Source organism: Erythrolamprus reginae, chromosome 8 (genome assembly GCF_031021105.1).
Source record: "Erythrolamprus reginae isolate rEryReg1 chromosome 8, rEryReg1.hap1, whole genome shotgun sequence".
In the NCBI taxonomy this organism is placed as follows: domain Eukaryota; kingdom Metazoa; phylum Chordata; class Lepidosauria; order Squamata; family Dipsadidae; genus Erythrolamprus; species Erythrolamprus reginae.
In genome coordinates, this window is record NC_091957.1 from 28,575,877 (window position 1) to 28,601,205 (window position 25,329).

Genomic DNA, 25,329 nt, shown 5'->3' on the forward strand with positions numbered 1-25,329 from the left:
GCCACCACCTCCCGCTGGATCGCAGGACCGAGCGAATTCTGGAGAAGGGGCGGATCCAGCAGGCTTTTTAAAGACAAGGCTCAGTCCCCAACGGATTGGACAGCGAGCAACCCACATGACTGCTGAACCTGCTCTCTCAGTAGAAAGGCCTGATAAATTTTTCTAGAAAACAGATTTCTGCAACCAGCAAGGAATCTCTTTTCTTTCCAAGATTTTGATTCACTGTGTATTTTTAGTCTTTTTCAAAGACTGTCCATTATTAAACATTTTATATCTATTGCCTCGATGGACTTTTAATAACAGTCTAGACTAGACTGGACTAGACTGAAGCTAAACCTAGAAAAAAAATGAAGCAATTAAACATAGAAACATAGAAACATAGAAGTCTGACGGCAGAAAAAGACCCCATGGTCCATCTAGTCTGCCCTTATACCATTTTCTGTATTTTATCTTAGGATGGATATATGTTTATCCCAGGCATGTTTAAATTCAGTTACTGTGGATTTATCTACCACGTCTGCTGGAAGTTTGTTCCAAGGATCTACTTTAATTAAGTGAGAATGGAGGCTTATATTAAAGGTTAATAGGCATGGAACCATAAAATAATGGTAAAAAATCTGAAATCTGAATCTTAATTCATCAATTATGATGTGTTTTCAAGAAGGAACAAGATTCAAGCACTCTGAAATTCAAAATAGGGTAATTTAACTTGGCAATAATAATAATAATAATAATAATAATAATAATAATAATAATAATAATAATATATTAGATTTGTATGCCGCCCCTTTCCGAAGACTCGGGGCGGCTCACAACAACGATAAAAACAATATTATACTGGCACAAATCTAATATTAAAAAAAAAACCCTAAAAACCCTATCATAATTAAAAACCAAACAACACATACATACCAAACATAAATTATAATAAGCCTGGGGGAAAGGTGTCTCAAATCCCCCATAGGTGGGTCTTAAGTAGTTTACGGAAGATAAGGAGGGTGGGAGCAGTTCTAATCTCCGGGGGGAGTTGATTCCAGAGGGCCGGGGCCGTCAGAGAGAAGGCTCTTCCCCTGGGGCCCGCCAGACGACATTGTTTAGTCGACAGGACCCGGAGAAGGCCAACTCTGTGGGACCTTATCGGCCGCTGGGATTCGTGTGGTAGCAGGCAGTTCCGGAGGTACTCTGGTCCAATGCCATGTAGGGCTTTAAAGGTCATGACCAACACTTTGAATTGTGACCGGAAACTGATCGGCAGCCAATGCAGGCCACGGAGTGTTGTAGATACGTGGGCGAATCTAGGAAGCCCCACGATGGCTCTCGCGGCCACGTTCTGCACGATCTGGAGTTTCCGAACACTTTTCAAAGGTAGCCCCATGTAGAGAGCGTTGCAGTAATCGAACCTCGAGGTGATAAGGGCATGAGTGACTGTGAGCAATGACTCCCTGTCCAAATAGGGCCGCAACTGGTGCACCAGGCGAACCTGGGCAAACGCCCTCCTCGCCACAGCCGAAAGATGATGTTCCAATGTCAGCTGTGGATCGAGGAGGACGCCCAAGTTGCGCACCCTCTCTTAGGGGGTCAATAGTTCCCCCCCCCCAGGGTAATGGACGGACAGATGGAATTGTCCTTGATACCCACAGCCACTCCGTCTTGTCTGGGTTGAGTTTGAGTTTGTTGACACCCATCCAGTCCCCAACAGCCTCCAGGCACCGGCACATCACTTCCACTGCTTCATTGACTGGACATGGGGTGGAGATGTACAACTGGGTATCATCCGCATATTGATGATACCTCACCCCATGCCCTTGGATGATCTCACCCAGCAGTTTCATGTAGATATTAAATAGCAGGGGGGAGAGGACCAACCCCTGAGGCACCCCACAAGGGAGAAACCTAGAGGTCGACCTCTGACCCCCCACTAACACCGACTGTGACCGACCGGAGAGGTAGGAGGAGAACCACTGGAGAACAGTGCCTCCCACTCCCAGCCCCTCCAGTCGGCGCAGAAGGATACCATGGTCGATGGTATCGAAAGCCGCTGAGAGGTCAAGAAGCACCAAGACAGAGGACAAGCCCCTGTCCCGGGCCCGCCAGAGATCATCCATCAACGCGACCAAAGCAGTTTCCGTGCTGTAACCGGGCCTGAAACCCGACTGTTGAGGCCCTAGATAATCGGCTTCTTCCAGGGACTGCTGGAGTTGGAGCGCCACCACCTTCTCAACAACCTTCCCCATAAAGGGAAGGTTGGAGACTGGATGGTAGTTATTAAGCACGGGTGGGTCCAGGGAAGGCTTCTTGAGGAGGGGGCGCACAAGTGCCTCCTTATAAGGAGCCGGGAAGGACCCCCTCCCCAAGGAGGCAGTGACAATCTCCTGAACCCAGCTCCATGTCACCTCTCGACTGGCCGAAACCAACCAAGAGGGACACGGATCCAGTAAACAGATGGCAGAACTCACAGCTCCAATGGCCTTGTCCACTTCATCAGGTGTCATCAAGTCAAACTCCTCCTAGACAGATGGACAAAGACATTTAGCCCCAGTCGCCTCGACTGACTCATTGTCAGCCGATACTGCTATGCAATTGGAGTCGAGTTCCGCTCGGATCCGAGCGACTTTATCAGCGAAAAATGAGTTAAATTCCTCAGCACTGCATTGCAAGGGTTCCCCGACTCCCCCCCGATTTAGAAGGGAGCGGGTCACCCTAAACAGAGCAGGCCATGTTCTCTACGTCACAAAAGAATAGTGAGGGATTAGAGAAACTCCTATTTTTCAAAAAGAATCCAGTGATTTTCCTGTCCAGCCTGCCTATGAGTAACTAAAGATATGATCTAATTCTGATGTCCTCCATTATCAAATGTAAACTATAAATCTGCAGATATTTTTGCGCTATCGATAATCCTGAGGTATAACTAATGTTTAGGGACTACCACTTGGCTTGCAAAACCCAAAAATGTACACTAGAAGCAAGCCATCACTAGAAGTGACAAGTCTACCACCACTATTGTCTAGGAAGAGCAGTAACTATATCCCCAGATACAGCACTGCTGGAGAACTATCAATTAATATTACAGTGATACCTCTTCCTACGAGCTTAATCCGTTCCACGACCAGGTTCTTAAGTAGAAAAGTTTGTAAGAAGCAATTTTCCCCATAGGAATCAATCTAAAAGCAAATAATGTGTGCGATTGGTGAAACCACAGGGAGGGTGCAGGCCCTGTTTCCTCCCAGGAGATTCCTAGAGAGCCCCCACAGAGGCTTCCCCCTGCCTTTTCCAGTTACAGTTTCGGAGGCTCGGGTTTATAAGTGGAAAATGGTTCTTGAGAAGAGGCAAAAAAATCTTGAACACCTGGTTCTTATCTAGAAAAGTTCATAAGTAGAGGCGTTCTCAGGTAGAGGTACAACTGTATTTTAAAATGTTTAAAAAACTTATGCTAAGTAGCTACAGCCACTATTGGTAAGTGAAGATAAACTGCCAGCAAGAATGCTGTTATACTAAATCAAGGTAACTGCCCCATATTCACAATCACAATAGGAAAACTACAAAACTTTCTGTACTGAAAATCCATTATTGATTAGTGAACATCTTCACATCTAGCAGATAAAACAAAAAATCAGAAACTGAAGAACTGCCAACTTGCCTTCCATTGAGGAGATGAATACTGCAAGTGTAAAAAAGAGGGCCATGAAAATATTTACCGACCTCTCGCATACTAGACATAAATTGTTTCAACTCCTACCCTCAAAAGGATGCTATAGAGCAGTGTTTTTCAACCAGTGTGCCGTGGCACACTAATGTGCCGTGAGACATGGTCAGGTGTGCCGCGAAGCTCAGAGAGAGAAAGAAAACAAGAGAAAGACAGAAAGAGAGAGAGAAAGAAAGAGAGAGAGAAATAAAGAAAACAAGAGAGAGAGAAAGAGAGAAAGAAAGCAAGAGAGAGAAAGACAGAAAGAAAGAGAGAGAGAAAGCAAGAGAGAGAAAAAGAAAACAAGAGAGAGAAAGAAAGAAAGAGAGAGAGAAAGCAAGAGAGAGAAAAAGAAAACAAGAGAGAAAGAAAGAAAGAGAGAGAGAAAGAGAGAGAGAAAGAAAGAGAACAAGAGAGAGAAAGAAAGCGAGAGAGCAAGAGAGAGAAAGAAAAAGAGAAAGAAAGAAAGAGAGAGAGAGAAAGAGAGGGAGGGAGGGAGGGAAGGTGGGAGAGAGAAAGACATAGAGGGAGGGAGGGAGAGAGCAAAAAAGAGAGGAAGGAAGGGAGAAAGAGGGATGGAGAGAGAGAGAAAAAAGAAGAAGGGAGAGAAAGAGGGAGAGAGAAATACAGCGAAAGGGAGGAGGAGAGAGAGAAAAAAATTGTCCAAACTTTTTTTAGCTGCCCCCACACACTCAATGTGCCCCAGGGTTTTGTAAATGTAAATAATGTGCCAGGGCTCAAAAAAGGTTGAAAATTATGGCTATAGAGCACTGCACACCAAGACAACTAGACACCAGAACAATTTTCCCATATGCCATCACTGTGCTAAACAAATAATTCCCTCACCACTGTCATACAAGTCACTAAGGCTGAATTACTATTAGTCTTCTCATCATTTCTATCACCAATCTCTTCCCACTTATGACTGCATGACTATAACTAGTTGCTTGTATCCTTATGATTTATATTAATATTGATTATTTCCTAATTGCTTATTTGTACCCTATGATAATCATAAAGTGTTGCACCTCATGATTCTTGACAAATGTATCTTTCCCTTTATGTATATTGAGAGCATATGCACCAAATTCAGAATACTGTATATGCAGATAAATTCTTGTGTGTCCAATCACACTTGGCCAATAAAGAATTCTATTCTATTTTAAAATGAAAAATTCCTGTGTAGAAAATGACAACTAGCCTGTACCACATTCCTGGATCACATGATTTCTGAACAATTTTTATTAAGTAATAAATCTGAGTTAACACTTTATTTTTCAAAAAAGTAGAATCTCCTCTCTGCTGCAGTATGATTTGCAACTTTCAACTGGACAAGTTTACTGCCTGAATTACTGATTGGTCAGCCAGGTTTTTAGCCTAGAATATTGTTTGAATCCAGACTGGTATTTAATTTCTGCCTCAGAAAAGTTTATTAGTAAACCATACCTCAGATCAAACATAGCCACTATCTCAGAATCAAATCTCACAAGGTTGTGTTGAAGGAAAAAGATTATGCAAGTCACTCTGCGCATCTGCAGAAAAGACAAGTTTAATAATTATGTGTCCATCTACTTGAAACACACATCCTATATCAGAACCATACCAAAGTACAGTGATCCCCCGCTCGTTGCGAGGGTTCCGTTCCAGGACCCCCCGCAACGAGCGGGTTTTTGCGAAGTAGCGCTGCGGAAGTAAAAACACCATCTGCGCATGTGCAGATGGTGTTTTTACTCCCGCAGCGCTAGCGAGGAGCCGAAGATTGGGGGCGGCGCGGCTGTTTTAAAACGTCGCCGCCGGCATGGGGGGCTTCCTAGCAGCCCCCCAAACCCGGGTTGGGGGTCCGGGGGGTGCTGGCAAGCCCCCCATGCCGGCGGCGACATTTTAAAACAGCCGCGCCGCCCCCAATCTTCGGCTCCTCGCTAGCGGGCAGGCAGGCGGCGGACAAGCCGTTCGCTGGCGCTGGCTCTCGGCGCTTTCAAGCTGAGTCCTGGAGCGAATTCGCTTCAGGACTCAGCTCAAAAGCGCCAAGAGCCAGCGCCAGCGAACGGCTTGTCCGCGCTGGCTCTCGGCGCTTTCGAGCTGAGTCCTGGAGCGAATTCGCTTCAGGACTCAGCTCAAAAGCGCCGAGAGCCAGCACCAGCGAACGGCTTGTCCGCGCTGGCTCTCGCCGCTTTCGAGCTGAGTCCTGGAGCGAATTCGCTTCAGGACTCAGCTCGAAAGCGGCGAGAATGAACGGCGTGGGCGGGCGAAGGGCGGGCGGCAGCGAGGAGTTTGCGTGGGCGGTGGGGAAACTCCTTGCTGATGCCCGCTGCTCGCCCTCCCGCCAGCAAGAGGGGGAAGACCCAGGGAAGCCGCCCAGCAGCTGATCTGCCGGGCGCCATCTACGCATGTGTGCCCATAGAAAAAAAGGGCACGCATGCGCAGATGGTGTTTTGACTTCCGAGTTCAAAAATCGCAAATGACCCTGTTCGCAATGGTTGGGGACGCAATAACCGGGGGATCACTGTAGTTTCAAAGTGCATCTTTTTTTTTGAAAGATGCAAAATTTTATTTCTATTTTATATCCATGTAGAAATATTGCTATGCACAGCAAAGGTAGGTGATTTGCTCATTTGATTCTAATAAAGCCCTTCATGGCATCGGACCAGAATATCTCTGGGACCGCCTTCTGCCACACGAATCCCAGCGCCCAATTAGGTCCCAAAGAGTTGGCCTTCTCCGGGTCCCGTCGACGAAACAATGTCATCTGGCGGGGCCCAGGGGAAGAGCCTTTTCTGTGGCGGCCCCAACCCTCTGGAACCAACTTCCTCCGGAGATCAGAACTGCCCCCACCCTCCTTGCCTTTCGCAAAAACCCACCTCTGCTGTCAGGCATGGGGAAATTGATTCCCCTGGGCCATTTCATTTTATGTATGGTTTGTCTGGGATGCATGACTGTTTTTTATAATGGGGTTTTAAACTGTCCTTTTTAACCATTAGATTTGTACTAGGTATTGTAAGCCGCTCCGAGTCTCCAGAGAGGGGAGGCATACAACTCTAATAAATAATAATAACAATAACAATAATAATAATAATAATCATCATCATAATCATTTTAACTGCCAATAAAAGTTTTAGAAGTGGAAGTTACTGTATAAGAGTAGCTATGAGAGTAGCTGGGGGGAAAATTAAGTTCTAAAGAGTGGCTAGGAAGGAAAAATTGACATGCCTGAGCAATTATCCTAAAAGCAAGCACTCAACACTAGTTTGAGCATGGCTTTGTATATTTATCATATTACGAACATAAATGATCTACATCACTCAAATTGGGAGGTAGTGATAGAAAGCACAGTATGGTACTTTTACTTTGTTCTTTGGGCCACCATCAGCTGAGCCACAGTGATAAAACTCCTATATGATGTCAGGGTTTGCACAACTGAAATGCTAAGAAACCACATTATGCATCAGTAAGATATGTTAACCCACCTAATGGATGGGATTATATATATCATGTAAGACATAACATAATTAATTTGGCTTGGCCTAATACAATATGCGAATGGAGCCACTGCGATTTATTACCATACTGAATCACAATTTGTTTAACAAATACATGCTTGCACTATTGGCTTCTATATTTTCATAATTAATGCTAGGATACTAATCCTAGGAAAACTAATAGCTTGAAATGTAAACAATGCAACAAAGACGCAGGAATGAAACAACATATACAGTGATCCCCCGTTTATTGCGTCCCCAACCATTGCGAACAGGGTACTTCGCGATTTTTCAACCCGGAAGTCAAAATACCATCTACGCATGCGTGCGTTTTTTCTATGGGCACGCATGCGTAGATGGCAACCGGGAGATCAGCTGCTGGGTGGCTTTCCTGGGTCTTCCCCCTCTTGCTGGCGTCAGCGAGGAGTTTCCCCACCGCCCACGCAAACTCCTCGCTGCCGCCCGCCCTTCGCCCGCCCACGCCGTTCATTCTCGCCGCTTTCGAGCTGAGTCCTGAAGCGAGTTCGCTCCCGGACTCGGCTCGAAAGCGCCGAGAGACAGCGCCAAGGAACGGGCCTGTCCACGCTGTCTCTCGGCGCTTTCGAGCCGAGTCCGGGAGCGAGTTCGCTCCCGGACTCGGCTCGAAAGCGCCGAGAGACAGCGCCAAGGAACGGGCCTGTCCACGCTGTCTCTCGGCGCTTTCGAGCCGAGTCCGGGAGCGAGTTCGCTCCCGGACTCGGCTCGAAAGCGCCGAGAGACAGCGCCAAGGAACGGGCCTGTCCACGCTGTCTCTCGGCGCTTTCGAGCCGAGTCCGGGAGCGAGTTCGCTCCCGGACTCGGCTCGAAAGCGCCGAGAGACAGCGCCAAGGAACGGGCCTGTCCACGCTGTCTCTCGGCGCTTTCGAGCCGAGTCCGGGAGCGAGTTCGCTCCCGGACTCGGCTCGAAAGCGCCGAGAGACAGCGCCAAGGAACGGGCCTGTCCACGCTGTCTCTCGGCGCTTTCGAGCCGAGTCCGGGAGCGAGTTCGCTCCCGGACTCGGCTCGAAAGCGCCGAGAGACAGCGCCAAGGAACGGGCCTGTCCACGCTGTCTCTCGGCGCTTTCGAGCCGAGTCCGGGAGCGAGTTCGCTCCCGGACTCGGCTCGAAAGCGCCGAGAGACAGCGCCAAGGAACGGGCCTGTCCACGCTGTCTCTCGGCGCTTTCGAGCCGAGTCCGGGAGCGAGTTCGCTCCCGGACTCGGCTCGAAAGCGCCGAGAGACAGCGCCAAGGAACGGGCCTGTCCACGCTGTCTCTCGGCGCTTTCGAGCCGAGTCCGGGAGCGAGTTCGCTCCCGGACTCGGCTCGAAAGCGCCGAGAGACAGCGCCAAGGAACGGGCCTGTCCACGCTGTCTCTCGGCGCTTTCGAGCCGAGTCCGGGAGCGAGTTCGCTCCCGGACTCGGCTCGAAAGCGCCGAGAGACAGCGCCAAGGAACGGGCCTGTCCACGCTGTCTCTCGGCGCTTTCGAGCCGAGTCCGGGAGCGAGTTCGCTCCCGGACTCGGCTCGAAAGCGCCGAGAGACAGCGCCAAGGAACGGGCCTGTCCACGCTGTCTCTCGGCGCTTTCGAGCCGAGTCCGGGAGCGAGTTCGCTCCCGGACTCAGCTCGAAAGCGCCGAGAGCCAGCGCCCCCCGGACCACCGCCTGTCTCCTGCTGCCCGGTTTAGCCAGGACACGAGCGGCGAAATGACTTGGAGGAATGTGAAGCTGAAACCGGCCGGTTTCAGCTTCACATTCCTCCAAGTCATTTCGCCGCTCGTGTCCTGGCTAAACCGGGCGACAGGCGGTGGGCTGGGAGCCGCAGGCGAAAGGAGCTCGGGCATTGTTCTCCGGACCCCGCCCGCAGCCTGGAGAGGGAAAGGGCCGCCGCGGGGCTGAGCGGGCGGGGTCCGGAGAACAATGCCTGAGCTCCTTTCGCCTGCGGCTCCCAGCCCACCGCCTGTCGCCCTAAAGCGGGGTGCGAAATGACTTGGAGGAATGGGAAGCTGAAACCGGCCGGTTTCAGCTTCACATTCCTCCAAGTCATTTCGCCGCTCGTGTCCTGGCTAAACCGGGCAGCAGGAGACAGGCTTTGAGTTTTTGGCTGCGGGGGGAGAAGTAGGACTTTCCTAACTCCCTCGCCCCGCAGCCAAAACTCAAAGCCTGTCTCCTGCTGCCCGGTTTAGCCAGGACACGAGCGGCGAAGTGACTTGGAGGAATGGGAAGCCCAAATCGGCCGGTTTCAGCTTCCCATTCCTCCAAGTCATTTCGCACCCCGCTTTAGGAGTCAGCGGAGAACGGCGCAACTGTTTTAAAACGATCGGAGCTTTCCAATGAGTCCCGAAGACGTGTCTTCGGGACTCATTGGAAAGCCGCGCGGGTGTTTTAAAAGGTCCCCGCCGACATGGGGGGCTCGCTAGCACCCCCCCAAACCTGGGTTGGGGGTTCGGGGGATGCTAGCGAGCCCCCCATGTCGGCGGCGACGTTTTAAAACAGCCCCGCCGCCCCCAATCTTCGGCTCCTCGCTAGCGCTGCGGAAGTTAAAAACATCATCTGCACATGCGCAGATGGTGTTTTTACTTCCGCAGCGCTACTTCGCGAAAACCCGCTCGTTGCGGGGGGTCCTGGAACGGAACCCTCGCAACGAGCGGGGGATCACTGTACAGTGATCCCTCTATTATCGCGAGGGTTCCGTTCCAAGACCCCTCGCGATAATCGATTTTTCGCGATATAGGGTTGCAGAAGTAAAAACACCATCTGCGCATGCGCGCCCTTTTTTTCCCTATGGCCGCGCATGCGTAGATGGTGGAGTTTGCGTTCCCCGCCGCCCACACAAAGGGGAAACCCGATTCGGCTCCTCGCTGCTGCTACACTACCGAGCGGATCAGCTGCTGGGCGGCCGAAGGAACCTTCCCTGGGTCTTCCCCCTCTTGCTGGCGGGCGGGCGAGCGGCGGGCATCAGCGAGGAGCCGGGGTTTCCCCTTTGCGTGGGCGGCCGGGAAGACCCAGGTTGGGGGTTCGGGGGGGTGCTGGGAAGCCCCCCAGGCCGGCTGCGACCTTTTAAAACAGCCGCGCCGCTTCCCAGCTGAGTCCTGAAGCCAAACGCCAAAGGCGAACTTCCGCGTTTGGCTTCAGGACTCAGCTGGGAAGCGGCGCGGCTGTTTTAAAAGGTCGCAGCCGGCCTGGGGGGCTTGCTGCCTCTCCTACAGCGAAGACAGGCGGCACCTTCCCGAAGCACTCAGCTAAGCTGTTGGGGGAAGGGTTGGCCATTTGCCGCCTCTCTCCGCTGTAGGAGAGGCAGGCGCAACCAAAGCAATGTTCCAAAGCGGTCTCCGGGAAGCGACCGAGGGAAAGGCAGTCGTCTGCCTTTCCTTCAGCTCTAAAGAAGCGGCAACTGCCCTGCCTTCCCCCAGCCAGTTAACCGAGCGCTTCAAGTTAACCAGCTGGGGGAAGGCGGGGCATTTGCCTCCTCTTTCAAGCTGAAGGAAAAGCAGACGACTGCCTTTCCCTCGGTCGCTTCCCGGAGACCGCTTTGGAACATTGCTTTAGTTGCTCCTGCCTCTCCTGCAGCGGAGAGAAGCGGCAAATGGCCAGCCCTTCCCCCAGCCGCTTCCCCGCATGCTTTGGATGCACCTGCCTTTCTTACAGCGAAGACAGGCGGCACCTTCCCGAAGCGACTGCCTTTCCCTTGGTCGCTTCCCGGAGACCGCTTTGGAACATCGCTTTGGGAGAGGGGGCAACTGCTCCCGGTTAAGAAGCAAGAATCCACCCCCTAGCCAAACGGCTTTTTTCCTGTTTAGCACGGCGTTCGAGCGCTAAACAGGAAGAAAGCCGTTTGGCTAGGGGGTGGATTCTTGCTTTTAACTGGGCAGTTGCCCCCTCTCCCAGAGCGATAACCTTAGCGGTCTCCAGGCTGCGACCTTTTAAAACAGCCACGCCGCTTCCCAGCTGAGTCCTGAAGCCAAACGCCAAAGGCGAACTTCCGCGTTTGGCTTCAGGACTCAGCTGGGAAGCGGCGCGGCTGTTTTAAAAAGTCGCAGCCCGGGTTGGGGGTTCGGGGGGGGGTGCTGGGAAGCCCCCCAGGCTGGCTGCGACCTTTTAAAACAGCAGCGCCGCTTCCCAGCTGAGTCCTGAAGACAAACACGGAAGTGGTTTTTTTTTTTAAATTAATATTTTTTTCAAAATCGCGATATAGCGTTTCGCGAAGATCGAGATCGCAAAACTCGAGGGATCACTGTAATGTAATTTAAAGCAACCAGTGTGAACGACAGATTAGGAAATGCAAGAGTCAATATTGGGACATTATACTGAGTTTAATCAGACTTTTGCCCCTGCTATAAATAATGAATTCCTAGTTTTAAATCAATGCACCTGTAAAATGCGGAATCAATTCTTAATGTGCACAAGAACTAGTATATAATCTGAAAGTCTATGACCACAAATGAATTGAACGGGAACATTCTGAATTTTGTTTGTCTTCTGATCAAAATCTACTTTCTGCTCTTAAATTATATTACTTTTCACTTTTCCTCCAGAATGGTATTTTAATCATTTTATTGCTGTAAAAAATTGAAGAATGAAGGAATGTTCATAAATCCTAGCAGGAACATAGAGAAAGGGGGAAATTTTAAATACAGCACTGGCAATGCTTTTTAAATATATATATATGTAATTCTCTGCCTTACAAGGCAAAGGTTGCAGGTTCAAGTCCCAATGGGTATGGCTAGCTGATGAGGCCAAAATAAGGCCGAAATAAATCTATCCTAGTCTCCCTTAATTTTCAAATTCAGCTTAAACATGTGACACATACAGATAGAATTGTCGGCTATCAATAAAATTAACTGCCTTGGAAATGGCCCTGGGTTGGGCCGAGAGGCAAAAAAGGAGCTGTGATGTTCCTTCAATATACCAGGGTGATTCGACACAAAATGTAACCCTTCCCTGGTACAGAGCTGAAGGGATTGGATACTGTAGCCTAGAGCAGCGTTTCCCAACCGGTGTGCCGTGGCACAGTAGTGTGCCGCGAGACATGGCCAGGTGTGCCGCGAGAAGCTCAAGCTGGGCGGGGCGCTGCCGGCGCCCCTGCCTGAGTGTCATCCTGTGGATGGTCTTGGGCTTCACAGTCGCTTCCTGGTTCCCTCTCCTCCCACCGCCTGTGTCTCCCGCCGTCGCCTCCCACCAAGCCGTCGCCCGTTGCCGTGGGTTCCTCGATTGGGAGCTGCCGCTTCCCTCCGTCCAGGTCAGCCACGCTGCCGTAGAAAGCACAGAGGTTATTGCCACCGCTTCTGCCTCCACTCAGGGAGCCACCGTGGTCACCGCGCCTTTTCCTCTCCCTCAGCTCAACCACGGTGGCTCCCTGAGTGGAGGCAGAGGTGGCGGCAATAACCTCTGCACTTTCTACGGCAGCATGGCTGGGCTGCCTGGAAGGAAGCGGCAGCTCCGAGGAATGAGGCGCTGGCGGTAGACACAGGCGGAGGGAGGAGAGGGAACCAGAAAGCAACTGTAAAGCCAAAGACCAGCCACAGGACGACCTTCAGCCAGGGGCACCGGAACCGCACGCAGCCATGGTGGGAGCAGCATGAGGTAGCAACGAGGCGCGAGGACAAGCAGGCAGCTTGGCGGAGGGGAAGCGCTGAGGGGCTCTCCTCCTTCCCCACCCCCGCGCTTCTCTCCCGCCCTGGCTTTCGCTTCGCCCCATGATTTCCCCGCAATTTCATCCAGGCCACCTCTTGCCTCCTTTTGAACTGCGGGGAAATCTGCGGGCGAAGCAAAAGCCAGGGCGGGAGAGAAGCGCGGGGGTGGGGAAGGAGGAGAGCCCTCAGCGCTTCCCCTCCGCCAAGCTGCCTGCTTGTCCTCGCGCCTTGTTGCTACCTCCTGCCTTTTTCCAGGGGCCTTTGGAAGGCACCCAGGGAAGGGGGAGATTGGGGGTGGCTGCAGCGGCTTCTCGTCCTCCTCATCCGGCTGCTAATGCCCGCCCGGCCCCTCTTGCAGTCCCTTCACGGAGCGCTTTTGTCCCAGGCTGTCAGCGAAAGGGCTGCAGGACAGGCGGGGCAGGCGTTCTTCTCACAGCTGAGGCAGATTTTGGAATGTTGGGGGTGTGTGCGTGCGGGCTCCGCATCCCCCTGCCACCCGGAACATTTAAAATAAGAAAAACCTTCGCCGGCCTCCGCAGAGAAGAAAGGAAGAGAGAGAAAGAGAGACAGAGCAAGAGAGACATAGCAAGAGAGGCAGAGAGAGAGAGAAAGAGAAAGAGAGAGAAAGAGAGCTAGCAAGAGAGAGAGAGAGACAGAGAAAGAGAGACAGAGAGAGAAAGAGAGAAAGAAAGAATGAAAGAGAGATAGCAAGAGAGGCAGAGAGAGCAAGGGAGAGAGAAAGACATATAGGGAGGGAAGGAGGGAGAGAGAAAGAGAGCAAAAAAGAGAGGAAGAAAGAAAGAGGGATGGAGAGAGAGAAAGAAGGGAAGGAAGGAAGAGAGAGAAAGAGTGAGGGAGAAATAGAGCGAAATGGAGGAAGATTTTTTTTTGTCAAAACTTTTCTTTAGCCACCCCCCCACCCCCCCGTTCAGTGTTCCCCAGGATTTTGAAAATATGAATAATGTGCCGCGGCTCAAAAAAGGTTGGGATAATTCTCTACCTTACAAGGCAAAGGTTGCAGGTTCAAGTCCCAGTGGGTATGGCTAGCTGATGAGGCCAAAATAAGGCCGAAATATATCTATCCTAGTCTCCCTTAATTTTCAAATTCAGCTTAAACATGTGACACATACAGATAGAATTGTCGGCTATCAATAAAATTAACTGCCTTGGAAATGGCCCTGGGTTGGGCCGAGAGGCAAAAAAGGAGCTGTGATGTTCCTTCAATATACCAGGGTGATTCGACACAAAATGTAACCATTCCCTGGTACAGAGCTGAAGGGATTGGATACTGTAGCCTAGAGGATAATTCTCTGCCTTACAAGGCAAAGGTTGCAGGTTCAAGTCCCAGTGGGTATGGCTAGCTGATGAGGCCAAAATAAGGCCGAAATAGATCTATCCTAGTCTCCCTTAATTTTCAAATTCAGCTTAAACATGTGACATATATATGTATGTATGTATGTATGTATGTGTGTGTATGTGTGTGTATATATATATATGTGTGTGTGTGTTATTCTGTCCCTGTGCTGCAAAATGAATTTAAGACAACAAAAGCAGTAGTATAGGACATTTTTAAAACGTAAGTACTGTATACAGTATGTATAGGATCCATGCCCGGCAGCATTTGTTAATCTTTTTGTATAATGAACATTCAATGATGTCATTCAACATCACATCAGCTTACCCTACATTCTCACCATTAAATAAGACATTTTCCAAACAAAAAAACCAGGGTGAATTTAGCAGCATTGTATAGAATTTTTCCCACCATGCTGAACAAAAATCAAGCACGCATTTTACATGCCTTCTTGAACTTAATTATTTCTTTGCACTATGACACAGACATAATGCTTAAATGAATCTAGTGGAATTCATTTGAACAACTGTATGTGCTGCAATAGATTAAATCTATTTTTTTTTAAATATCACTATTTTCAATGTTATTGAGCAACCATATCATGTTGTTTACTTCCTAACTTCCTTGTACAATTGACTTTACTGATTTTAAGCTGACATCTGAACAGGAAGTAAAAATCAGAAGACATACAAAATCTCTACAGACTATAAATATCTTGGGACAGTAGTTAGTAAAGATGAAATGTCCAAGCAAGTTTAAGAATTTGAAGAAGCAATAAGTTTTTAGGTGCCATAAGTTTTTGCTGCTCCTACAACAATTATCCTTCTAGAACTAAACAAATTATCTCTATTACTTTTCTGAAAGTATGAGGGTCACCTAGAAAGTAATGCACCACATTTTCCCCCTCAGCCTACAGTAATGGTACGAATGCGAAACTTTAGATATACATTTTTTAATTGTCAGGAGGGCGTGTGTAAATTTTGCGTTTCTTCAGACAGATAGCATAGCTGCAGCAAGGTTTCAAAATTGCGACTGTGAGTGATGTAGGTTACAAGCAGCATGTCGCCATTGAATTTCTCACTGCGGAGAAATAAACTGTTGGGAACATTCACAAATGTTTGTTTACAGTTTATGGAGAATCTGCAGTTGATGGAAGTTCGGTTAGTCGCTGGGCACAGTGGGCGAGACCATTAGAAGACAGTTCAGCAGAGCTCCAAGATTTGCAGTGTTTGGGGTGGCCAGGCACGGCTGTCCCGCCTGACAAGACGCAGCTTGCTGATATGCTCATTCACGGCAGTTGGCGCTGAAGCTATCAATCAGCAAAGGAAGTGTGGAAGAGGTGATTCGCCCAGTGCAGAAATGGTTTTGTGCCCAGAACAAGGAGTGGTACCGACAGGGCATACACGTCCTTGTGTCTTGCTGGAGAAAGTCCATAGAACAGGACGGAGATTACGTGGAAAAATAGGGAGTATAGAAGAAACATCATTCTTTCTTGTGTGTAAATTTTATTGTGTTAAATAAATAATAGTTGAAGAAAAAAAATATGGTGCATTACTTTCTTGGCGAGCCTCGTAACGTACATCACATACAGACGCCATTTCGAAACATTGCTGCAACTACGCTATCTGTCTAAAGAAACACAAAATTTACACACGCAGTCCTGACAATTCAAATAATCTATATGTAAAGTTTCGCATTCCTACCATTACTGTAGGCTGAGAAAAAAAAATGTGGTGCATTACTTTGTATGCAACCCTCGTCAATAAACTTTAGCATGAACGGCTTAAGTAGAGATAGTTATAGAGTAAATAATCTACTTATATGTCAAGTAGATTTTTCCAGGCTAGCATCTTCTATTACAACAACTACAATTCTATAGTCAGCAACAGTTGAAGCTGAAGGGTTAGGAAATGACAATCTCATATTAACACTGCTAATTGCAGTGCCAGCTGCAGATGAAGTTGCAGGCATGCTTTAGTGACAAAGTAAACTTGTTGCTAGGAGAGTATAGAACAGGTGGTATTGTCTCAAAAGAAATGTAAAGTATACATATTTCTATGTGCAACATCAAGGAGTAGAAGCAGATATTTCTTACCAATGTGCCATTTTGTAGAAAAAAACATGAGAATATCTGTTTCATACTATGAAATAAATAATTCTTTAGAAAGTCAAAGTAATGCAAACTTAATGCCACGCTATAACTTTTGCTCCATTGTAACAGGAAAATACAGAAAGGAACAATGAAAGTTTCAATAAAACTATATGCCCTGGGGCTGCATTTAATATCAGCATAATTCCAAAGAGCAACTAGAAGATTCCTGATTAATCAGTAATTTATTATCTATGTTGCTTACTAAATTGCAAAGTAATATTATTGGGCTCAGATCTTTGGCTTATTAGTTGTCCTTGCTTAATCCTAGAAGGTAAGCAGGGTTGGCTCTAGTTAGCATCTGAATGCGGCCAACCAGAGAATCTCAGGCTGTTGGCTACATTTGGAAATAAACAAAATCATTCTGGATTAAAGCAAAGTTGAGCCACTTTCTTAATGCTCTCAAAATAACTGCAGTTATAATAGTGATAGTTGTATTAAAATAGCAAATCCAGTATAAATAGGTGGCTATCTGCAAACAACCGTAATAAAATAATGCAAGATTCATCGTTCAGATTTGTTACAAAGAATGGAATAAGAAAGGTAGCAACAATAGTGCATTGGAATATCTGTCAGAAATACTACTTGCCTGCAAGAACCGGTGAGAACACAAGTTAGAAAAAGTAATAAAAAATGAAAAAGCCAAAGAGCTCTGGGACAGATAAGCACATGCCACATGACAGAGTTGACAATTGCTAAGAAAGACCAAAAAAAGTCTAGGTAGTGGACACGGCAGTTCCTGGAAACAGCAGCAGAAGGAAAAAGAAACCTGGAGAAAACCCCCGAAATACAAAAAAAAAAAATGCAGATCAAAGTAGAGGACTATAGCAAACCAAAGAAAGTAGTAATAGGTCACTTGGGTGCAAAACATCTGGAATACCACTTGAATACCATCAGCATTCACAAAATCACCATCAAAATTGCCAATGGCAGATTTACTTGGAACAGTCTGTGAAATAAGCTTTAATATAATTAAATAACAATATCAGTCTGACACACTGGGTCCTGGGGGAAAACATAATAGGTAGATAAAAATACCAAATTCAGGCAAAACATCTGACTGGCTGTGCATCTATAATAAGGCCTTTAAGTTTAGTAGTTCTATATTGATTTCAAAAAAACTTCACTTTCTCCTGCAACCTTCTAGAATAAAATAAAAACTCTTCTTATTTATTTATTTTATTTAGTTATTAGATTTGTAGGCTGCCCCTCTCCGCAGATGACCATTGTAACAGCTATATAAAAAGCAAGGCTAAAAAACTGGATTTATATTGATGAGCTCTGAAAGCCCAGAACCATACTACCTTATCTTATCTGGTTGACATGTTAATAGAAGGCTTTAAATCTCAGATCATTAGGTCAAGAATGTCCTTTATTTGGAGGCAGTTGTATTATGACAAATGTTACTTTACCTGCTTACTTGATCTCTTACAGAAGACACATTTTAAATTTGAGTTATGTGGAAGAGGCATGTTTATTTCTATCTTTATGGTACATATAAACATGCCTCTTCCAAGTTATTCACATTTAAAGAAGACATCTTTTAAATTTGAATTACTTGGAAGAGGCATACTTATTTGTACCACAAAGAGATGGGAGGAAATGAAGAAACTCAGGAAAGAAAACTGTTGCTGTTTTATATATTTTGGTGTTTGCTTTTTTAAACATAGCTAAAACAGTGATTCCCCACCCCATTAACCCAATACTTCTAAATGGCAGCATATTACTGACCCTTAATTTGATTTACACCTTCTGTAATGGCTGGTCAGGACTCATCAAAGCAGTAACAACTCATGTATTTAATCATGCTTTCTCTGTTTTATATAAAAAGTGGCTTCAGCAAATCTAATCGATTCCTTCTGGCAAACTGCACCTCTTTTGTTGTCCCCAGCTATGAAGCAGTCTTGCTGATCATCTTTGCACCTGGCTCATCCAAGAAAGATAAGGATTGGAAGCCATCTGATTAACCCAAAACTATTGATTTTTCTATTTATAACCCAGAGCACTATCTCAATAACTGGCATCAGCTCTTCAGGACTCCAGGCAGAGTCTTTATCACCTGATGCTTGCTTCCTTCTTTCTTTAGCTGACAATTAAAAATATAAAACTTTCTGCCAAACACTTAACGCTACCTCCCAAGGTGGAAAAGTAGAAGTAGAGCAGAAAGAAGTTAAATATGACATACTGTGATTTGGATCTGAAAAGATTGGCCTAGTTATACCCAGATACTATTTTGACAATTGCTACAATAGAGAGCCTATCCCTCAATTGACAATGCGGTCCAAAGAAGGCATAACCCAAGATGCCAAGACACCCGGACAGAAGAGTTACAGATACCGGGAGGTCATTCCATCAGGGGGAACCCTCACTTTTCTGACCAAAGGGATTTGCTCTTCTAGTAGCGAGGGAAATAAAACCTATGCCTGTCACAGGCTCAATCTGAACCCTTCCTGCAAAATTGGGTTCGCAAGCCGTCCGTCAGCCGGTGCAGTCCAGTCATTAGCCCATCTTACCCACTTGACCCATCGGGGATGGGGCGGGAACCTGGCCAGCCACAGCTTTCCCACAAACACTCCGCCCTTCAAGCTTCCATTGTTGTGCACAGGGGCCCAGCCGCAGCAGAAACCCAGCCAATGGGCCTGATTACGCCCTGGTTAGTCCGGTCAGGACGGGCCGCCCACCACCCCGATCTCTGGGAAGAACCGGAGCGCGGCTCTGGCAGCCCGCCCTGGACCCCGACCCGCGAGCAAGGAAGCGCGGGAGGAAGGCGGGAGTGCATACAGGCGTGTTCGGCAGCCACCACCCCTCTCCCCCCCGCCCGCACTCACAGTCGAGGTGCTTCTTCTTGGGGCCCATGACTTCGTGGGTGGTGGCCTTGCAGACGGCCTTGGCGATGGCCGAGCCGGTGACGCTGTGCTGCGCTGCCGTGATACGGTCGGTGATCGACTGGCCCGACATGGCGGCGGCGGCGTTGGCGTTCCCTTCCCAGCTCGGCTCCGGCGACCCCTCAGTAGCCGAGGGCTTCCCCGACCGTGCAGGACAGCAGCAGGAGGAGGAGCGGCGGCGGCAGGCAGGAAGGCCGCGGGGCGGAGCGCCGCCAAGCCCGGCCCAGCTGCCGTGCAGCCCAGACTGAACCGAGGGACGACCCTGTCGGTCGACGTCCCTCCGGCCTCTCTCTTTCTCTCCCTCTCCCTCTCTCTCTCTCCACTCGCGGGCAACGACGTCGACGCGGCTTCCGGCCGGCCAGACCTCTGCCCAGTCCGGCCTGTCGGCGCCAGCGCCGCCGCCTCCTCACCTCAGAAGCTCGCGCCCCGCGCCAGACAAAATGGCGGCACGTCACGTGACCGGCGGGCCGCGACGCCTCAGGCCGCTGGCCACGCCCCCCACCCACTGGCCTAGCCGGCCACGCCCCGCGGGCGCCCCAAGAGGGGGCGGGGCCAGGCGCTGGCCTTGCAGCTGCGGGACTCGATTGGGCGTGGGTGGGTGTGGCAACCTCCCCGAGAGATCCCCGGGCGGATTCTGGGGACCCCGGAGGGTCTCCGGCTCTTGGATGTGGGCAGTCGGGTGGGCGACTGTCTGGCTTCGGCCCTGCCACGGGGAAGGGAGGGAGGTCGGGTGGGTGGGATAGGTGGCTGCTTTCTAGGCTTCCCCCGATGGGAGGAGCTGAAGGCGGCCGTCTTTAGCGTGCGCGGGTAAAGAAGGGCTCCCCTTTGGGGATAATGCCCTACACTTCCACGTCGCAAAGTGAAAAGACCGCAGCAACGCTGAGGGAAGGGGAAAGAACAGAGGCTGGCCTAGAACAGAGAAGAGTTTTCTTGGCCGAGGTTGACCCGACACCGAAGGGCTTCTCGTCTTTGGGGCAGATGCTGTCCCTGTGCATAAAAGAAAAGAGACCTTTGTCAGGAATCAGGAGTTACAACCCTTAATGATGGTCATGGGGTCAAACAAACAATGAGGAAACAATCAATATTAAGAAAATCATAAGGATACAAGCAACAAGTCCTAAGTGGGAGAGATGGGTGATAGCAACAATGAGACTAATGCAGCTTCAGTGAATACAGTGGCACCTCTACCTGAGAGCGCCTCTACTTAAGACTTTTTCTAAATGAGAACGGGGTGTTCAAGATGTTTTTGCCCTTTTCCTTTCTCTGGTCGCTTGGAGAGGGAATAAACCCTCGCTGTGGTGACTCCCTCGCGCTGCCTCCCACACACCCGGCACAAGGTGGCCTCCCGGAGCATCTGGCAAAAGGAGGCGCTTCGCCCGGGCCAGATCACCTTGGCTTCAGCCAAACCGAGGAGTCCCCACAGTGAAGGAAAGGCGCCGGCTACAAAGCGAGTGAGAGGAGAGGGGAGCCCTTCAGCATGGGAAGGAAGAGGAAGCAGGTAGCAGCAGCAGCCGCCTTTCGGTCAAAGGAGCAGGAGATTCTCCCCTCACACACCCCTGGGTTTCCTCTCTGGCTCAGTGTGAGTCTTCCTCGCTGCCTCAGAGTCCCTCTTTTTTTTTAAGCCTTAAAGTTCTGGATTTTATTGATTCCCCTCACCTCATCTTCTTCATTTGGCAGCAACTGTCCTCCTCTTCCTCCTCCTCCTCCCACCCAAATTCTGAGCTTTTATTTCTTTCCTAAGTGGTTTGCACACATTATTTGCTTTTACATTGATTCCAGTGGGAAAAATTGCTCCTACTTAAGTATATTTCTACTTAAGAACCTGGTCACGGAATGAATTAAGTTCTTAAGAGCCGAGATGGCACAGCAGGTAGAGTGCTGTACTGCAGGCCACTGAGGCTGACCTGTTAGGTCAGTGATTCAAATCTCATCACCGGCTCAAGGTTGACTCAGCCTTCCATTATTATTATTATTATTATTATTATTATTATTAATTAGATTTGTATGTCGCCCCTCTCCGTAGACTCGGGGCAGCTCACAGCAGTAACAAAACAATGTACAACAAATCTAATATTAAAAGTAACTAAAAACCCCTTATTTAAAAAAGCAAAACATACACACAAACATACCATGCATAAACTATATAAGTCTGGGGGAGATGACTCAATTCCCCCATGCCTGATGGCAGAGGTGGGTTTTAAGGAGTTTACGAAAGGCAAGGAGGGTGGGGGCAATCCTAATCTCCGGAGGGAGCTGGTTCCAGAGGGTTGGGGCTGCCACAGAGAAGGCTCTTCCCCTGGGTCCCGCCAGATGACATTGTTTAGTTGACGGGACCCGAAGAAGGCCAACTCTGTGGCACCTAACTGGTGGCTGGGATTCATGGGGCAGAAGGCGGTCCCGGAGATATTCTGGTCCGATGCCATGAAGGGCTTTATAGGTCATAACCAACACTTTGAATTGTGATCGGCAACCAATGCAGACTGCGGAGTGTTGGTGTAACATGGGCATACCGAGGGAAGCCCATGATTGCTCTCGCAGTTGCATTTTGCATGATCTGAATTTTCCGAACACTTTTCAAAGGTAGCCCCATGTAGAGAGCGTTACAGTAGTTGAACCTCGAGGTGATGAGGGCATGAGTGACTGTGAGCAGTGACTCCGGGTCCAGATAGTGCCGCAACTGGTGCACCAGGCGAACCTGGGCAAACGCCTTCCTCACCACAGCTGAAAGAGGTGGGTCAAATGCAGACGCGGAGTGGGGGGGGGGGTAATGGGCTGGCTCTGTTAAAAAGTGCTATTGCTAGCATGTTGTAAGCTGCCCTGAGTCTAAAGAGAAGGGCGGCATAAAAATCGAATAAATAATAAGTAAATACCACTGTACTTTGACAGTGGTGAGAGAATTATTTGTTTAGCAGAATGATGGCATTTGGGGTAAAAACTGTTCTTGTGTCTAGTTGTCAGGGTGTGCAGTGCTCTATGATAGATAGTGACAAGAGCAACAGGCGAGGGGCTGGCAAAACGCCCGAGAAGGGCAGCGGAGGATTTTGGAAGACGAGGCTGTTGTGCTGGACGGAAAAATCGGCACGCATCGGCGGTTTCGATGGCAGGATTTTAAAACCCGAACCCACAATACACTTGATCGTTTCTTGTCCTTCTCTTCTGGGGCAGTTACAAAGGGAGAATTGCAGGGTTCCTTTAGTAGCTGTTGAAGAAGTGTTTAAGGAACTGTGATTTTCACTCCTGTTTTGTTCCCTTCTGGGAAAAAATAACCAACATCAAGCCCTTGAGGAACAAATATCCCCCTTTATCTTTGGCTGAGGGAGAGCACTGGCTCTAAAGAGCTCTTCCAAAAGTAAATAGGCTTTCTTTTAGCTCATTTATATTTATACTTTTAATTTATTTTTTTAAAAATTAAATTTTTAACTCTATTTTACTTTTAAACATTTTAACAAAATATTTTATATTTTTAACTTATTTTTAACTTTTTCAATTTTTTAAAATCTATATCAGGTGGAGTATTTTAACAAACAATCTTTTAAACAATTTTTATTGGATATTTTTATTTAAATAATATTGCCTGGAGACAGACCAAGCTTTGGTGGTTACGGACTAATAAGGCATGGGGGAAAAAAAGAAGCACCATGGAACCAGCCCAGGATCTCTCCCACCAGAGAAGAATGCAAAACAACTGAAAATTGAAGAGTTCCTTGCCGGCAAGAGGCTTGTAAGTAAATCTAACCCCCCCCCCCTCCACTTTCAACAATCTAGAGAGACCAGAACAGGCCCTGCCAAACAGCCAACAGTTTCTACAACCAAGGAGTCCAGTTACAGCAACAGCTGATATGGAGGCTGAGAAAAAGTCTGAAAAAAGAGCAAGAAACAAACTAATTCAGAATGTGGAGAGCTTTCCCTGGGAGAACACAACAGAGTTTATGGCAAAGCAATGCCTACTCACAGCGCAAACAGTAGTTTCAATATTTGAGCAACTGATACCCATTCAGCATGATGTAGAGACAATGAAGAAGGATATGGCAGTTTTTCTGCAGGTTCAACTACAGGCTACAGTCACTAAAGTTCTCACAGCAGATATGGATAAACCCCATAGTCAGACTAAGGAAGAAGAGAAATTTAAAGAGCCCACAAAAAAAGGTAGCCCACGCAGAAAATTAGGCCCTCACCAGGCAGAGTTGCAAGAGGGGGAGGCACTAATAGAAAAGACTTATTAGAAGATTTATTAGAAGACAGAAAAGTATCTCCCCTACTACAAACACACATCATTTGACTAGAATTAATTATGGACGTTGGAATACTAAGAATGCCATACTAAATTCCTTAATTCCACTGTCAGAGGGGGCAGATTGATCTCCGTGCTGTGGAATGGCTTCCAGAGTCCCCAAATTGGAAAAGATTACTTCTGTCTTTTAAACAGCCCACCATTCCATTAATGTTACTTAAGATGAAGGCACATCTAGCCTTTTTCCAAATCTTTCCAATCAGAGTCTTCTGTGAGGAAAATGTTAAACCCTTAATTGTCAACATAGGAGCCTCTAAAGATGCTGTCTCTTCCACACTCTCAACCTTGGGAAAGAGAGATGAAGAAAGCGGGAGTAAGCCAGCATTGCTCAGTGAGAATGCACTTAACATCTCAGAAACTGGTCTTATTAACGCTTTCGGCGCTCTCCCAAAGGAATAACAAGATAATATATTACTTAAGCTGGAAAATTTAAGGAAATCTCTACTGACCATAGTGGACACAGCTGAACCACTTATAGATTTGGTTTCCCCGGTGGTGGTGCCTCTTGCTTCTCCTCCAGGAAGGAAGGGTTTGCATGAATGTGAGCTTATGGAAAAGAGAAGCCAAGACTCACAGGGACCATCTGAGAAGGAGATACTAGCATCCTTATATAACTACCCAATGACGCCCTCAGTACTACAAGCAAGTGAGAGAGGCCCCGCGTTAGTGTCATCATCACAAAGCCAAAAGGTGTATGATCTAACGACCCCTTCTTCTATATCTAGTGAGGAGATATCTGAATGGCAATCCCTGTTACCGGGTGCTAAAAACTCTTGCCCTGAACAATTTCCCCAGGAGTCTATACAGGATTTAGATGGGACTGCCCCTCTTTTAGAGAAGGCCAACTTTGAGTGTGATGACACCCCAATCCATTGCAACAGCCTCACAAATTCCCTCTGTACAAATCAAATATCCTGACAAGCTGTAAAAGAAGAGACCCAATGTAAGAAAACCACCTTAAGTACTATGTCATGGAATGTAGCTGGGTGGTATCGCTTTAGAGGTTTAAATCATCCTGATCCTTTGATAGATAAGGATATCATTTTGGTGCAAGTGACCTGGACCAGGGATGACCTTCTGTTAAATGGATATCACTCATAGAGGTGATAGGTAAAGGGCCAGGGAGACTGAAGGGAGGGCTGGATATTTTCATTTCTACCAATTTGAGAGCAGAGCCTTCTCTTATTGCCCCACTAAAACACATGGCCATGGCCCTTCTCCTCAAGATAGATTCAGTCCTGCTTTTAATAATTAACGTTTACCTTACGCCATTTGTAAGAAAAGCTGAAATCACTGCAGTATGGATGGAGTTGGAACATTATATTAATAAACTACACATCGATCATCCAAAAGCAAGAGTCTTGGTGGGGGGAGATTTCAATACTAGGTTGGGACCAGATGATTACACATTATATACTAAATATCATCATCATCTACCAGCGGAGGCTCCCATAAGGACAAACTCCTCCCTCACACGACTCTCCAAAGACAAGAAAGCAAATTTTGCTGGCCTCTGTCTTGCAAAGATGGCAAATAAACTTAATCTTTATATAGCCAATGGATCCTGGGCTGGAGATTATCCTGGCGAGATCACCTTTATGGCAGGGTCCAAAACCAGCACTATTGATTATATTCTAATCTCTATGGACTTATTACATTATGTAAAAATGTTTGAAGTCCTTCCTTACTTGGAAAGCGATCATGTATATACATGAAGTCTCTCATCAGCCAGATGCCCTTTGCAGACCAATTTATCCCTGCAATTTCTCCAGCAGGCCCAACAAGATGGAGAGTCAAATGGTCCCAACAACTTGACTAAAAGGTAAAAAAAGCTCTATCAGAGGA

At 47.8% G+C, this 25,329-nt stretch overlaps 1 protein-coding gene across 2 annotated transcripts in view; it reads right to left on the minus strand.

Moving 5' to 3' along the window:
• Positions 1-19,698, minus strand: part of LOC139171305 (phosphatidylinositol-binding clathrin assembly protein-like) — a 102,915-nt gene extending 83,217 nt beyond the window's left edge. The window contains exon 1 of one of the 2 annotated variants that reach the window (XM_070759410.1): positions 19,137-19,698. In XM_070759410.1, coding sequence (XP_070615511.1) covers positions 19,137-19,266 — 130 coding nt within the window. In that variant the 5' untranslated portion in view covers positions 19,267-19,698. The remainder of the gene's footprint in view (positions 1-19,136) is intronic. The other variant, XM_070759411.1, reaches the window with a different exon arrangement.
• Positions 19,699-25,329: the final 5,631 nt, after the last annotated feature.